Source organism: Neolamprologus multifasciatus, chromosome 19 (assembly GCF_963576455.1).
Source record: "Neolamprologus multifasciatus chromosome 19, fNeoMul1.2, whole genome shotgun sequence".
In the NCBI taxonomy this organism is placed as follows: domain Eukaryota; kingdom Metazoa; phylum Chordata; class Actinopteri; order Cichliformes; family Cichlidae; genus Neolamprologus; species Neolamprologus multifasciatus.
In genome coordinates, this window is record NC_140457.1 from 24,722,688 (window position 1) to 24,740,006 (window position 17,319).

The window sequence follows — 17,319 nt, forward strand, 5'->3', positions numbered from 1 at the left end:
TACTGATATTCCTTTCATTTGACTTTGATTATTCTGCATTGGGACTTTCCCCAAACGGTTGTTAATCAGAAGAAAAAGTAAAGTTGGATGGAGTGAGCACAAGGAAAGGCTGCATGCAGTTTTATTTGATATAATCCTGCTAAAATCGCAGTTAAATTATACAAAATAAATGAACATCCTCCAGCCCATTCTCTTCAGTAGGACAAATGACATGACAACTCATCTACTTTCAGTCTTCACACATTATTTCCAGTCTTGTCAATGTCATTTAAAATGGAAGATAAGGCTTTTTTTTTTTTTTTTTACATCTAAATCAGAAAAAAATAAAAAATAAAGAGCAGAGCTCTTACCATGCAACTGCTGGAATTCTAATTTCTCACCAAAAACAGCTTTTTGTGAACACATCTATAAGATTTTTCCTCTAATCTTGTCTTTATCCACGCTGAATAAATGAACACTTCTTTAAAAGATAATTGACAATAAGTTCATCATGAAAAAACATAAATCTTTAACATGTTATATATTCAATAATATTAGCTTATAATCCAATAAAATTGAAGTTAGCACAGGAAAAATCAAATATTACCTAATTTATTTATTTATTTATTTACTTTTTTAATAAAGAAGAGGAGAGCAGGAGGAGAAACAATGTCACTTTAGATGTGGTTTGATCTGAAGTATGTAGTCTACTCAATCTAATCAGCAGCAAGTCAGTTAAACTTTTGGGATATGATCTGGTCAGTTAAGTAGAGGAGGTTGTTAATCAGTTTCAGCTACTTTGGTGTTAATGAAATTTAAAGAAGGTGCACTCTGATCTTTTCGGACTGTTTTTTCAGTAGTTTTGAATTTGGCTAAGGTGAGCGTCTTTGCTGTTAGCATCAGGAGATACCTGGACCTTACAGAGGTTACACAGGTAGTCCAACTCCTCTATGATGGCACATCGATACGTGACATTGCCAGAAGGTTTGCTGTGTCTCCCATCACAGTCTCAAGAGTATGGAAGAGATTCCAGGAGACAGGCAGGAGACTAGGCGAGCTGGACAGAGCCATAGAAGGTCCTTAATCCATCAGCGGGACTGATATCTGTTTCTGTGCAAGGAGTAACAGGATGAGCTCCTCTAGAGCTACAAAATGACCTTCAGTGGGCTCTGTGCTCACTGCCCAGCACTGTGGAGTCCAACTGGCATTTGCCATAGAATACCAGAATTGGCTTTTCACAGATGAGCAGCACAGCACAAGAGCAGGTCCACCCTGTGCACACGTGACATGGTCTGAAGAAGTCAAGAAGAAAATTACGCTGCCTGTAACAGGCAGCAGCACCTTGATTCCCAGGTATTGGGATGAACACCTTGTCAGACTCTACACTGGTGCAGTGAGTCCTTGCTTCCCCCAGCCTTGGAGTTGGAGCATGAAGTAATTTATACCACTGACTGGCCTCGACGCTCACCTAAATTCAATAGAATACCTCCTGGACATTATGTTTTGGTTCATCCGGTGCTGCCAGGTTATACCTCAGAGTGTCCAGATTTGGGAGGAAATCCCCCAGGACGCCGTCCATGAGGCGTGCATAAAAGCACATGGGGGCCAAGCAAACTGTTGAGTAGCATTTCTGAGTTGCTGCAATGAAATTTATGCAGAATGAACTAGCGTGCTTTGTAATTTTTTCACTTTGATTTCACGGTCCGTTTGAATTCAGCCCTCTGTAGGTTTATAATTTTCGGCCCCATCAAATGATGTGGCGTCCTTTTGTTCCTATCACATTACTCAGTCCATATATGCAGCCATCCAACATTTTTGTTTTCTAAATGTTCCTTTCATGTTTTTTGAGCAGCGTATACACTTCGGTTATGCCCATCCTAGGAAAACATCCCAATGTTTCACTTTTTTATTTGCCTATTTTTCTTCCGCGAACGTCCTCCTGCTCTCAGATTGGTTGTTACCTTGAGTTTCCTGATGTTGACCTCGATGTCTCGGATGCTGGTGGCCGGTGCTATTCTCTGCAGCCTCTCCAGCTCTGGCAGCACCCTGCCAAGCCAGGAAGTGACATCAGACAGGTCAGAGTTAAGCTTCTGCCACTGTTCCAGGTCCTGCTTGATGTCCGCTGCGTTTTTTTGTGCTTGTAGCAGCTCCCAGCGCTCGATAACACCTGAGGAGACAAGGAAGAGGGATGAGTATGTGTATAAATGCTACTTGCCAGACTCACGGATCTGTTCAAGATGTCTGTACTCCACTATCCGTCCCCCTTTTATGTCCTCTTTTTTTCAAAGACGTCTCAGGTGGATCTGCCAGACCCAAGAGCTTTGGCAGCCTCTGGTCTATTTCCTTGCTCCATTATCAACAAAGGTACATTTGGAGTTTGAGTCCATGTTAGTAAATTTTTGTCCTGTATTTTAGTGTGTGGATTTTCTGAAAATGTGTTTTCCGACTTGCCTTCAGGACCTCCAGCATGATCCCTACTGTTACATGTTTCACACAGAGTGAGACCTCTCGCACCTGCGGTTATCTCTGTCTGCGTACCCGTGCTGGTAAGCTTGCTGGCCGTGCTGCTGGTCAGGCCTGCATCCTCCAGCTCCTCCTCATCGTTCAGCATGAGTTTGACTCTCTTCACGCTGTCGATGCTGCCACTGCACTCTGACATTAGCTTCGCCTGAACACACAGATACACACACGATCAGTTTGAGTCGTTACACTGGTTAAAAAAAAAGAAAAAAGGAAGCACTCTGCATTCTTATGCCTATGTGTTTTATTCTTAGAAATATGAAAGAATGATAAAAAAGTCTTCAAAAAATCTATCATAGTGTACAATTTCTATTGTGTTTATTTTGGACCTGACGTTGGACCCAGTAAGGAGCGTGTGTTTGTACGTACATAGCCCTGCTGATGGAAGGGAGTGCCGGTTGTATGTGTAGGGAATGAGCTCAGGGCTTGGATGATATCTCGAGGAAGCCGTTTCCTCTCCGGGGAGCCAGGCAGATGCCAGCTCGGCATGTCAGTCACTGACTTCACTGAGGAGACCGAGAGGAGAAAACAGTGACTGTTAAATTTAAAATAAAAACTTCATTGACAAGAGTAATGATGGAAAGACAGCTCCTTTCACCAGCCCTCCGAAACATGCATGAAAAGGTTCAACGTGCATAAACCAAATGAATAAACCACAAATGGATTGAAGAAACACACACAACCGACTTGCAGTATCATGCAGGTCTCATGATCTTCAATCGCTAACCAAACTAAACCAAACATTTCAAAGCGAATGATAATTTGCGGCCGTGCGCAGCCACGTTTGTGACTCATGGTGGAAATGGGGTGAAATAAGAGAAAAGATCAAAAAAGGATGCTAGTTGAAAATAAAATGCATAGCAAAGCAGACACATGCAGGAGGCAGAGCGCCTACCCGAGGCTGCTTTCACTGCACTGGCAGTCACTTTAAAAAACGACTCTGAATTCTCTGTGACCTTCATGTCTGTAAGAAACAGTGGAGGTTAAAGTCTCACAGCTGAGGTTATGGAGATCTGCAAAGGTGTTAAAGGTGTTACAGGAATATCAAAAACATCTGCATAAGGATTTTTTTCAGCTTTTTTCATCTGAAGAATTCATACAGATGCTACATAACATAACGTAACCCATGAGCCTAAAGTCTAGACACGAAGCTAACCTGACAGAGCGCTGAAGAAGGTGCCATCCTCGTCGTCCTCATGGGATGATGACCCCCCCACGTCGACTGTGTGATCCCACTCTAGGGGGATGGAATCCACACTGAGGGGGGTCTCTCTTCCTGATCGCTCTATAGGGGGTACCAGGAGGTGGCACATCACCTGTGGTCCACCCGAAACTGCTCCCACTGCTATATCCACCTCCTTCCTTCTCCTCTCCGCCATCCAGGACGGGGTCAAATCGGGTGAATCGTCTCGGTCTGTGTCTCGGTCTGACATCTCCCTCTCCTCCTCCTCCAGAACCTGCAGGTTGGAAAAAAAAAACCCTGATAAATAAGATGACAAATGTCTCTTGAAGTTAATGTCTGTGAGGTAGACACATATTTAAAAAAAATCAAGCATGTCCTCAGATTAAAAAAACAAAACAAAAACAAATGCTTTTATCCCATTCATTCTCAGAGCAGCAGTTTACAGGTACAGCCAGTCTGAGAAAAGCTTTTTTATTTTTTATGAGTCATTTATACTACTAACCGGACGTCTATTGACTAGGCGGTGATGGAAGCGAGCCACTCTGCCAAACACCTCCTGGCAGTAGGAGTGGAGCTCCTCCAGCTCATCCTCAATAAGCACAGCGTCCAGAGGAGCACTCTTCTGGATCAGGTTCTCCCCAAATACGATCAGGGCATCGATTTTGTTGGTGTTCAGGGTAATCTCCTGCTGAAAACCCTGCAGAGGTAAATGACACGACGGTGAGAGACCCAGCCAGTCCATCAATATGTAAACAGGACAATGTTACAGCGCAACATCAGTAGGGAAATACTCACGTTTAGCTCTCTCATTTTCTCTTCGATGTCGCTCTCTGAGAAGTGCTCTACATTGGTGAGCTGAAGGTCCATTTCAGTCAGCCAAACGAGGATCCCCTCACGAGTTCCCTCAAAGTCTTCTCTTTGAGACGTAAAATACTGAATAGGACAGAAATATTACTTTTAGTATATTCCTTTGGTGCCATAAACTGTGTGCTACAAATATTGCCGCCTTATGTGATCCAGATATCAACTTGCTGTGTAAGTGTAGTGTCACATAAGGTTGGGCGATTGTTGATAGGCTGAGCCTTTCACCAATCGTTTTTAAAAGAGCGATTTATTTATTTATTCATTTATTTATTTGCCCATGTTTGTTAATAATGTTGAAGCTAAGAGAAGCAGTCAACAGAAAAAAATAATAGTGCTGTTTTAACGGTACCCTCTTCTATCTGCGAACTAACGCACCCTCCTCAGAGTGCGCCCAAATGCAGTGATTCAATTACTCAAACTCTTGGCAGAAAGACAGACAGGCAGTAGCCTATGTGGGGAGATGGGGAGGAAAAGAAAGGGAAACTGGCTTCTTTTTTCCACTATGACCGTGTTTACAGGCTGTTCCAGTGTTTATCTGACTTACACACTCAACCAAACAGCAAATACAAAATTATATAAAAAGTAAGTTAAAAATCAAAGGCTACGTTCACACTGCAGGCGAAAGCGCATCAAATCCGATTTTTTTGACCCTATGTGACCCATATCCGATCATGGTGTGACAGTGTGAACGGCACAAATCCGATATTTTTAAATCTGGGTCACTTTCGTATGTCCGATACATATCCGATGTGTTAGAAAGCGACTGCTGTTTGAACGGTCATGTCGCATTAAATCCGTCTTTTACGTCACCGACACGAGACAGACGCCAATTATCAGCGCCGGAGAAGACATTGCGAACGCTTCCTGGCCATCCGGTGTAGATGTCAGTGAAACTGTTGGGAAGACAACGTTGGAGAAACGTGAACATTTTATTTGTACTGTATAATCTGCAGATTCTGACAGAAATCTGCAACTATCCTTTGAAGCACCGCTCCTCTAAAACAGCAATAAGGATAATTATTAGGTTATTTACATTATTATGTAAATAACAAAATAACTTAAAGCAAAAATTGGGAAACGTAAAGTCCGAAGTTTTTATATTAAGGGCCATCAGTCAAACAATATTGTTTGCTCTGGGTCTAAACAGAGCGCGTTGTGTGTGACGTCTTCTTTTGCGCATGCGGGCGCTTTGAGCGTTCACACTAGAGCGCGTTTGCTGTCGCATTTTATTTGTAGTGTGAACGAGCAAACAAAAAAATCAGATTTGATCAAAAAATCGGAATTGAGCATTAAGACCTGCAGTGTGAACGTAGCCAAAATGTCTCTTCCAGTGAACATTAAAAAACAATCTCAGATATAAAGTCTTTTGTGCGATTTGGCGAATCTCAAATAAATGAATGACTGATGCAAAAAGGAGCTATATTAATACTGAAACAAACAAGAAAAGAAGGTAAAATATTCCCTTCTTCTAAATGCGCAAATCAGTCCATGCATGATTACATTGCTCCGCCCATCAAAAAGTCACCCGTGCAAATATCTCGTCATTTACTGGACTAACGATTGTCGGTTTGAAAAACTTTACATATCGCCCAGTCTTAGTAACAACTACTGTGATGCAAACTCGTGATACAGAACCCATCTGCACAGTTATGGTTACAGACTATCTACACTTGTGTTTTTTGTATTAATCATTTCCCAATAATGTAGCAGAAAATCTGATTTTGTGAGGGCTCTTGCCGCTGCACGTGCCTTATTGGCAATTGGCACCAAGCAGCAGAATTCTTTGATTACAGGGCATCTCCATAAAGCAACAAAAACATCTCCATCTGTTCAGAAGCACATGGCATGAGGAAAACGCCTCCCTGCCAACATGATGCCATGTGCCCTGTCACCGTCTGAGAGGTGACCTAAATCCTGACAGCTTAGCGTGGAGCAGGGAGATACTACACAGATCATCTGATAATGCCTGAAACACAACAATGTTTGATTTCTGTTTATGTATATCTATTTATTTTTTTTATTTTACAGTCACTCTTGCTTCTAACAGAGCAGCTTTCCTAAGGTACCTTCAGCCAGTCCTGACCTCCGACCTCCTTTCTCACCTTCAGTCTGCGGAGCACGGCAGCGACCCTCCTCTGCAGGCTGTCCCACCGCTGGTTCCCCTCGTGGACCATGACCTTAAGTTTGCTGGCAGCGTCGGTGCGGTTCTCTCGGGCCAGACGGCGGTACTGTTTGTTGACCAGCTCCAGCTGAGTCAGGCGCTCATGAACCTGCCGCTGGAACGCCTGAAAGGAGGAAATGAGAGTCACACATGAGTGTCAATGAGAAAAACACTTCGAGCTGGAGCAGGGGCTTTAATAGAGTGCAAATGCTTTGATGTATATGTTAACATCGCCGTGTTGAAGATTACTTTAAGAAAAAATCCCCAGAAAACAAAGAACTAGTGAAGAACTAGTCACTTACAGAAAGTTTGTTGATTCCACAACAGAAATGTGAGCAATGGTTATAAGGTTGTGTGAAATAACCTTTTCTTTATAAATACAACCCACGGCTGATTTCCATCTTTAATAATGACACTGCACAGCTTCCATAATATGTCACTGACAGCCAGGATACATAATGTAGGTCGCTGGTATTTTCTAAACACCACTATATACACTGGTTCCCTGTTGCTGTAGAAATGAAGGCATTTCAGCAAAGTCCAGATTACCAGACACTAATCTGTGCTTCTAATCTAGACCAGCGCACCAAAGGTCACCAGTGAGTCACAGCGCAACAGGACACCTGAGCACTTAAAACTGTGTTTGATGCGTCTTTGGTGTCTGCTGATTCAAGGGAAATATAAAATTAGAAAGAAAAACAAAAATTGAAAACAAGGCAATTTAACAGCTAGCTGCTGAACCTTTTTCCCCCGGACCAGACATTCATGCTGCCCTGTCTCCCTTCCCTCACCCCTAACCCACAGCAAGTGGCTGCCTGGTGCTACCGCCTTTAATTTCCTTTCCTTTTTTTAATGAATGAGCTGACCTTTTTACATTTTAACATACCCCTGGCTTTTCCTGTAGTGCTAATATCAGAATGCACAGAAATCCCAATTATTTAGGTCTACCCAAACAGAGCGCAAAATAATCTGCTGACCTCAAACTTCTTGAGTTCCTCCTTGGCGCTGGTGTAGAGGACGTCGGCGGAGTCGGGGCTAGCTGCTGTCAGTTCTGCCGTCTTCAGCCAGTGTTCAAAGCGAGAGTAGTCATCGAGGAACTTACACCAGAGACGCCACGTTTCCTCAATTCTGAGGGCAGAAAAGGCACATGTTAACTTCTAATCACAGTAGCCTGAGCTCTGGAAGGTGTAAGAGCCCTCCAACCACTGTAAACTAAAGAATCAGTACACAATCTTCAACCCTTCCTGGCTGCTCACCTCATCCTCCTCTCCATGGACATGGCACAGATGTTTCTCCAGCGGCGGTCCAGGCTGAGGGTGGTCTGCTGGATCGAGTCGTTCTCCGAGTCACTGCCGCAGGCATCGGCATCGTGGAGCAGGACGTCGCACAGCGTCAGCACCGAGGCCACGCTCTCTGTGTGCTGCTCGATGTCCCGTTGCAGATCCTGCATGCCAACCGGCACGGGAAAAAAAACAGACAAAAACTTTAACTTTCTCCTCTTCTAAAAATCACAAAGTAAAACCCAAACTCTGTATTTTTCTGGTTTGTTTTGAGGCCTGCAATCTGTAGACACAGCACAGCATGATTCCTGGTTACTGTTCGTTTTGGCCCTTGGTGTTATGTTCTTAGTTTTTTCCTCATTTTTGCCTTTTCCCAGAGTTTGTGTGCGTGAGTGTGTGTGTGTGTGTGAGTATGTAAGCATGAGAGAGAGACAGCGAGAGCTCCCTCACTGGGGCTGGACGCCACTTTTTATGCCTCTTGTTTGTTCAAAGTTACCACTCTCTAGGTTGCCATGGTGACCAGTGAAAGCTTAAAGTGCCTATCCACACAGGAGTCATTTCAGCCATCCCTCATCTGCTAATGGAGAGACCCGCAGCCTTTTTCTGAGGAACGGGAGAAGTCCCATTTCTTTAAGGCTCTCCACATCGCCACGCCGATTCGAATTCGTCTCCTTTCATTTTGCCTGTCATCTGTCTCCATTTCACTCCTTTACAACTGCCACCATTTCTTTCATCAGATATGAGCTCCATTTCTTCAGACACGTCCCTGTCCAGATTTAGACAGAAAGCTGGAGTCCAATTTGCTTTGCAGATTCTAAGTGTATCTTTCCCCCTGAACTACACAGATCTGTAAAATTCTGAGTGGAGAAAAATCATTAGCTAGAGATATTCAGTGATTTAAGAAATGAGTGCAGTTGAACCCCTTTCACTGTCAAATGAACACATCTGAGCTTGCTTTGACCCCCAAATCCATCATAAAAAGGGAGAAAATCCTCCAAACTCTTGGGTTACTAGCGGTGCTGACAAGTTCAGTCACTTCGTAGCAGTTAGTCGCATTTTAGACCCCAAAAAAGCAAGGAGCACTCAGGCTGACGTGCTCGTGGCAGAGTAGAGCACTTTCAAAAGCTCAGAAAATGTTGAGTTTCTCACAGAAGAAGTGGCTCGTGTCAACCAGTTTGTGGGGCCCAGCTTTTAAGGGAAAGGCTGATCACTGAGTTTTAGTACTTATTTCTAAAATAATGTGGTAAAGCTGAAAGAGTTGCAGTTATATAAAATGGAAACAATAACATATATGCGTGTGTGTGTATGTACCTCCTGCTTAATGGGTGGGACAATCTCACTGAACCCTTGTTAACATCTAAACATTTTTGTAAAAAACTTTCAAAATGTTCAAAAGCGATGTTTTGTTCTCTGTTTGCATTTGTTTAACGCGTGTACCTACATACATGACAGAATACAGAATGAACAATTTAAAAAAGCCCTGCCAAAAAGTGCTGTAGGGTTGGTGTTTACTCTTTTACAAAATAAACACTATAAATAAATAAACACTATGTTGTATTCTATTCATGCATTTAATCAAGGTAGGTCTGTTCTTTTAAAGCATTACTGTGCTTGTTGATAATGTGGTCTGACTTTAGCAAATTCACATATTTTGACCAACGTACCCTAACCCTTTTTTAAAACAAGAATAAACACATTGTGGGTTTAAAGGGAATGTGTCCATTTGTCACATTTAAAGCATTTAAATGTTTAATCCAGTGATAAAAAATGCAAAATGAACCACATGTTCAACAACCACTGTCCCCTGATCTCATCCGTACTATCAAACGTGCTTATCTATATGAGATTTTTCCAAAACCCGAGAGGCAAACAGGCAACTCTACCCAAGACATAAAAACTCTTTCATCTTGTCTATGAATATTTCTCCCTCTGAACCCTTCCACCCATCTTTGCTCTAAGACCTGGAACTTTTAGCCATTTCCCAAAGTACTGCTATATGGCAGATGACAAATGGAGTAACAGGCTAAAGTCCATTTACCTTTTTTTGGACCTCCTCATGAGCTCTGCCTCTCAGCGCATTTACCATCTCTCAGCCCAGCGTGGCAGCTGTCTCCTTCACAAACTCCTCTCTTAGCAGAGCCTTGCTGAGATTTTACTTTGCAGCGCTCATTATTCACTCTTATGTTAGTATGCTTTGGACCACCACAGGGTGGCCATAACATAAAGGGTTTAAAACCAGACGCAATGTCTCCCCTCACAGTGGAGTCCTAAATCTACCTCGTGCATTTCTAAAATAGCACTTTAAGTGCCCCTTTTTCCTTTTTTTTACCTTGAAGATGTCCGAGTTCAGTAGATTTGTACAGAGAGCTCTCGTTTTTCTTCCACAAAGAAACCATGAAAGGTGATTTGCTCACCTTTCATGAGATCTTCCTTTTTCACATGGCTGTGGGAGGCGATTGGCTTTAAATACCAAACAATCAAAGAAATAATCACTCCAGTTGTCACACAGCATTGTGCCAACTGTTCTCTTCTTCTTAGAGGTTATATTAGTTATTAAGAGGTACTTCATGTAGATCTTGAAATGAAATTTTAGATCTTTAATTTCCTGGTCTTGCAGGACTTTATAGGTTTTGACTGAATCTTTAAAAATACACACTTTCATAACTTAATGCATCTCGCACAAGTCCTTCCATCTTTGCCCACCTGCTGTTCAGCTAGTTTCCTCTGAATCTCATCACTGTGGCAGGTGCTGTAGACCACCGGCTTGGCTAGCTCTGTCTCAATACGGGACAGCCACGTCCGCAGGTTGCTCATGTTCTTATCAAGCTGCTGCACCGTCACCAGCGTCTCTTTCAGCTTCCTCACCCTGTCGAGGAAAGATGTATCACATTAGAACAGTTGTCACTGGAGTTTAGCTTGTCACAGATCACCAGAAAGGGTAAAAAACCTTCAAAAAAATTCCCCCAGTCAGTTTCTGACTTCTGTGCCCCATTTGTGGCTCTCTGCCCAAAGCTACAGGTATGTTATATAGCTTAAAGGAACATAATTTGTTTGTATGGGATATTGTATTCGTTTTAAATGTTATATACCTATGTGGTATGTGACTTTTGTTGCCATGATGCCAGGTCTCTCTTGGAAATGAGATTTTTAATCTCAATGAGATTTTTTTTTTACCTGGATAAATAAAGGATTAATAAAATAATACATGTAAACAGCTTTAGCAAGCAGCAGCCTGCATCTGAAGTCAAAATCTGCAAGTCTTACATACACCAGCTCTTTAAATAATGCATGCATTTGTTTTTCTGTTTGTCTCGAGTGTGCAACACAAGGTTTTGTTTTCGTCATGCCATTTGAGGAGACAAAAAACTGAATTAGGACACTGAGGATGCTGAGCAAACACCCATCAACCTGCCACTGTGAACGCTACGTTCAGCCCCATGTCACACATTAGCACCGTGGCAGGTTTTAACTTTGTGTGGGAAGCGCTGCTGTCGTTCCAACAAATGACACAACGGGAGCCATTATAGCCACGCTGCAAGCTGACCTACATCTGACTGAGAGCTGCGTGCTGTCTGAGAGAGCGGCGGCATTCCAGCACCGCTCTCAGGTCAGTGACCTACATCGGTTCATTCCACAACACACGCAGAGAGGAGAGAGGAACAAATATGTAAGACTGCGTTCTTCCATTTGCGCAACATCTCTAAAATTAGAAATATCCTGTCTCAGAGTGACGCTGAAAAACTAGTTCATGCATTTATTACTTCCAGGCTGGACTACTGCAATTCATTATTATCAGGATGTCCAAAAAACTCACTGAAAAGCCTTCAGTTAATCCAAAATGCTGCAGCAAGAGTCCTGACAGGGACTAGAAAGAGAGAGCATATTTCTCCTGTTTTGGCTTCCCTTCATTGGCTTCCTGTTAAATCCAGAATTGAATTCAAAATCCTGCTCCTCACATACAAGGTCTTAAATAATCAGGCCCCATCTTATCTTAATGACCTTGTAGTACCATATCACCCTATTAGAGCACTTCGCTCTCGCTCTGCAGGCCTACTTGTTGTTCCTAGAGTATTTAAAAGTAGAATGGGAGGCAGAGCCTTCAGTTTTCAGGCCCCTCTTCTGTGGAACCAGCTTCCAGTTTGGATTCGGGAGACAGACACTATCTCTACTTTTAAGATTAGGCTTAAAACTTTCCTTTTTGCTAAAGCATATAGTTAGGGCTGGACCAGGTGACCCTGAATCCTCCCTTAGTTATGCTGCAATAGATGTAGGCTGCCGGGGGATTCCCATGATGCATTGAGTTTTTCCTTTCCAGTCACCTTTCTCGCTCTCTATGTGTTAACAGACCTCTCTGTATTGAATCGTATCTGTTATTAATCTCTGTCTCTCTTCCACAGCATGTCTTTTATCCTGTCTTCCTTCTCTCACCCCAACCGGTCGCAGCAGATGGCCCCGCCCCTCCCTGAGCCTGGTTCTGCCGGAGGTTTCTTCCTGTTAAAAGGGAGTTTTTCCTTCCCACTGTCGCCAAAGTGCTTGCTCATAGGGGGTCATATGATTGTTGGGCTTTTCTCTGTATCTATGAAGCGCCTTGAGGCGACATTTGTTGTGATTTGGCGCTATATAAATAAAATTGAATTGAATTGAATTGAATTGAATTGAATTAGAGGTGACTCAGCAGCGTCATGTGACCAGAAGTAAAAAATTCCACATCTTAATATTCACTAAATTGCGGGCTTGGATGGAACTCTACATACATCCAGAGTGTGGTCTGTTTATTATAGATCTGTCACTGCTCTTAACACAAATATGTTAAAGGTTGTGTCATATGTGTTTTTGCAGCTTCTATCTTAGCCATAGCAAGGATGGGGCACCTAATGTCCTCAAACGTCCTGGAATTTGTTCGATACACCGGCCCAACGCCAAATTAAAAAAACAACAACATGACTTTTAGTGACATCAGCGGGTTACAAAAACTGGGCAATGACATGAAGACAACTATCCAACAACAAGGTTTTGTTAAGATATTTTTGCAGTTGAAAAAATAAACTCAGCTCACAAACTGTGTGACAGAGAAAGTTTCTTAATGATCATGTCTCTCAGTGACAAAAATTTACTGGAAAAACACATCAAACCGCTCCAAGTACCTCAAGAAGGAAAACTCAGTGAAGAGCAGTGTTTAATTTATCACTCCTGTGTTCTCTGTGCTGTCAAGTAAAAGCAGACAATCTGAAATCATAATGGCATTGTGGTTGTTGCCACCTTAAGCTGTGTGACATCACTGACCACTTAAAGGATTATTAGTCATTTGGAGTTTCGTGTACGTGTTGGATACAGACGTTCATCTGCTGTATGTAAGGTTTTTCTTATTCCCTTTTTCTGAAAATATTATGCACTGCCTTTCATTTCTTTGGTGCCACAAAAATGAGAAACATTTGGAACACTTTTAGAGTCTAATGACAGCCTCTGCTATTTATGCTATACTTCGACCTGAATGCCAAAACTTTTAGTGAAAAAAAAGTAATGTTATAGATTATTATACTATTATAGTATTTTAAGTATCAAAGTTCAAAACTCTTTCTCAAAGCTACAGGTGAAGTTTTTTCTTTCCTCCGTTCACTCTTAAATGCTGGTTATCATTGTGCTTTAAGGTTGAGGGGACAATGTTTAGAGGACTTTAAGACTTTATTTGGATTATTGCATTTGATATGAATTTGGATCAGGTGGCCTAAAAAAATATTGTATAACTGATCAATGAGACTTCATTGTGAACACCGTTTCACATCACTTCTGTGATAGATTGGTGTTCTGGGTTATTCTGCTTTTGATTTCTTTACAATACATCTACTCATGAATCTTTTGGCAATTCTTGGTCAGTGCAGATGTATGAATATATAACCTTAGCTTATCTCAATAAATGTTTTAAATGATTTATACCTCACATCTGGATCTCGGCTCTTTAATTAATCACATTTGTAATGTTTTTTATTTTTTAATTGGGTTAAAAAAAATACATTAATTATTAACACAATTTTTCAACAAATTGTCTAACTTCAAATTTTGTAAGTTATTATGATGGGACTTAATTCAATTTATTCATTTTTATCCATATAGCAATAAACACCGCAATACATAAAGCCCAACCATCAGACGGCCCTCTAGGAGGCGGGGCTTGGCAACAGTGGGAAGAAAAAACTCCTTATTGACATGAAGAAACCTCCTGTGAAGTTAAAGTGGATCTTCAGAGCGAGCTGGGATGCTGTTTGTTTGCTTTTCTCTAGGTTGCCCTTAACAGTCTATTAGATTTGTCTCTCCAGGATCATTTATGTCCACTGATTTCACTGAAAGTAGCAGTAATGTCCTCCAGAACTACAATAAAAAGTGTAGCTGTGTGTCATGTACTAATCAATGTGCCCACTGTGCATACGAGGCAGTACAGCTCAATGCTGCAACAATGAGTCTGATGCAGCAACAAGCTTTGAGCCCACCAAGTTTTCTGCTTTGCATACAGACACAGGCTAGGAATGTTGGATGCTGTTGCTGTAGAACAGGGGTTCCCCTTCCCCATATTTAGCTGATGATGCATGTTTGTTTTTATGTTTCTCTGTGCAGGTGTGAGCTCTGGGCTGCACATCTGTACCGTATGTGATGATGTTGCACTAGACAGAGGAGCGGAGAACACCACCAAAAACATGCCGCTGCATACCTTCACAAAAATACACATCTGCTGTCCAACCTTTTATTTAAATGTAAACGCGCACGAGGCAAGCCCAAGCTAAACTGAATTAGCTCTGAAAGACTCGGCGTGTGTCTGCCTGCCTGCCTGCCTACGTGCCTGCATCAACAAAGCTCAGCCCATCCCCCTTTGCTCCTCAACCTTCGTCTCCTTATCATAACAAAACAGCCAATCTGCTCCCCCACCCTTTCACCCGTCCGCTTTTCCAGCCTCACGCGACCAGGTCCGACGGGGCGTGATGAAGTCTCCAGATCAGGGTGAGAGGTACTTACAGGCTGGTGAGGAGACTACTCCATGATGGTGGCTCATCTGCTAGCAAGCGCTAACCCACCATCCCTCCCCTCCCTGCCTTCTCCACAGACCGCCCGTCCCCTCCTCTCACCATCCTCTCTTCTCCTCTTCCAGCTTTTACAAACAGCTGGATGCAGTGACAGGTACACTCACAAAGAACCAGCATTGGAAACTGTAGAAATTGCCCAAATAATTAATTACCAAAACTAATAATATTCAAGCTTGATTAAAATGTATTTTTCTCTAGATACTTTTTCTGCTTTGCAGTCTTTCTTGAAACTCTTGTTTCTTTTTTTTTTCATTTTATTTCTCTTAATTCACAGAATTAATAATTTTCCTCCTCCTCTGATCATATTTACTTATGAGTGATGTTTGATATGATATTTAGTTATGAGTTCACATGTTTGAAAAAATCTATTTAAGGGACTAAAAAACTGAAAATAAACCAGGCTTGATGGGTAGCTCTCACATCCAGAACTACTTGAGGGAACATAGATTTTAATACTAATTTGTTTTTCATGTTTTCACAGAGGGTACTGACACAGCTAAACCAGCATTAATTATGTGGCTAAAAATCTACCAACTGAACTTTATAAGAGACCATTCAAGCCATCTGTGTCTCGGTGGGTTTGATAAATATGCATGAATATCAGAGATTCAGGTTAATGTGGCATGACCATGACTAAGGAAGTAGAAAAGTACACAGTTAGGCTAAAACAATTCAAGACGTCTGTAAGGTAAAGACATTAAAGTTCATTAAAGGTGGAGCTGTAAACTGTTGCTCAGACTGCCAATAGTGGCCGACACAGACAGAGCCAGCGGGAAACCATCTGCCACCTTCTTTATATTGAAACACACCACCCTCGGGCTCAGAGTACCAAGAACAAGTAATATATTACAGGTCTGAATAATAAAGGTTAGAAAAAAACAACAGGTGGAGCAGAAGGAAGAATGACAACAACAAAAAAGGTCATAAAATGAGAACAGAAATGTAAATCTGAAGCGTGCTTGAGACAGAACATGCAAAGCTGGCCAACTACTTCTATGTTGGTAGCTGTATATAAAAATGAGCCACCTGGTGCACAAGAGAAAACACAGAAAGAAAGAACAGCACAAGCAAACAAGTCTCCAAAAGTGAGTCAATCCCTGCAGACTTAAACGTCAACTTTAGAGGTGTTCACACTGAAAATGTGAGGAGTGAACTGAGATCTGCAACATTTCCTTTTAGGTTATTGATTACAGGCATGAAGAAGTTGAAGGGATACAAGTGCAAATCTCACATTTCACTTATTTGCAAGTGCATGCCTTTAAATAAAATAATCAACTCCACGATGACTCCATCTTACATATCACAGTCTGTTTTTCACACATAACCAATCCCTGTTGCAATAAGACCATCACTATGACAACCAGGTCTATGGCCACATGAAAAGAGAACCGAGTGGCAATAAAAGGACAACCTTTCTAACAACATGGCACTAAATGTGTGAAAGCTGTACTTGAAATGAACGGCTCGACTGTGCTATAATCTGAGAAACAAAAACGCTGTGTGAGAGTACACGAAGTAAATCTGTGCAGATACCAGGTGTGAGGAGGAGAGGTGTCTGGACAGAGCAGGGTAAATGTTTTTAAAGAGAAAACAAACATCTGCCTTGCATGCATCTTATTCGCACAATAAAGCGAGCGGATGGTGGCCCCTGAGGCAGAGCGCCCGTCGGGACAAAGGCTCGCATTAGCAAACAGCAGCTGCTGGGCCGGGTGACGGAGCACCCGGTTTGTTTTGGGGGACAAAGGCGAGCAGCGGGCCAGTATCAGCGCATCTAATCCCTCTGCAAGTCAAACCTCAGCAGTCATCTGATGTAACTTAGTGGGGTGAGATGCAGACAATGGCAAGAGGCACGCCACAGTCATCAGTGACTCTGAATCAGCTAGTCTTGGAACTTCATCAGCCCTTATCCAAACATGTGACAGAGTCCTGCAGGACTCTGACAATGGACCATCCAATGAGACTCAGCTCTGTATAATGTGCATGCTGTAAATGGTAAATTGTCTGGTTCTTATATAGCACTTTGCTGTTCTACTTGAGCATTCAAAACACTTTATACAATGTCTCACACATTCTTTCTATCTAACATTTACCCGGACACGACACCCCTCGCGCAACCTTCACTTCATAAACCTCTAGCTACATATTTTCTTGGCTTCATGTGAATGCAATTTTTGAGACTGGAGAAGTCCCTCGGATGTCTTGGTGCATGCTCGATCCAAGTAAGTAAATGGACCAATTTTTCGCTGCACCAAAAATTAG

The 17,319-nt window shown here is 42.2% G+C and overlaps 1 protein-coding gene across 13 annotated transcripts in view; it reads right to left on the reverse strand.

The window, feature by feature from the left end:
* The window catches only part of syne2b (spectrin repeat containing, nuclear envelope 2b), a 155,585-nt gene that overhangs the window by 7,871 nt on the left and 130,395 nt on the right, over positions 1-17,319 (reverse strand). For 10 of the 13 annotated variants that reach the window (XM_085144137.1, XM_085144130.1, XM_085144138.1 and 7 more), the window contains 11 exons: positions 10,691-10,853; positions 7,964-8,151; positions 7,685-7,835; positions 6,649-6,831; positions 4,478-4,615; positions 4,185-4,379; positions 3,656-3,956; positions 3,395-3,463; positions 2,869-3,005; positions 2,431-2,647; positions 1,941-2,146 (listed from right to left, as the gene is read on the reverse strand). In XM_085144137.1, coding sequence (XP_085000263.1) covers positions 1,941-2,146; positions 2,431-2,647; positions 2,869-3,005; positions 3,395-3,463; positions 3,656-3,956; positions 4,185-4,379; positions 4,478-4,615; positions 6,649-6,831; positions 7,685-7,835; positions 7,964-8,151; positions 10,691-10,853 — 1,948 coding nt within the window. The remainder of the gene's footprint in view (positions 1-1,940; positions 2,147-2,430; positions 2,648-2,868; positions 3,006-3,394; positions 3,464-3,655; positions 3,957-4,184; positions 4,380-4,477; positions 4,616-6,648; positions 6,832-7,684; positions 7,836-7,963; positions 8,152-10,690; positions 10,854-17,319) is intronic. The other 3 variants (XM_085144136.1, XM_085144139.1, XM_085144134.1) reach the window with 3 other exon arrangements.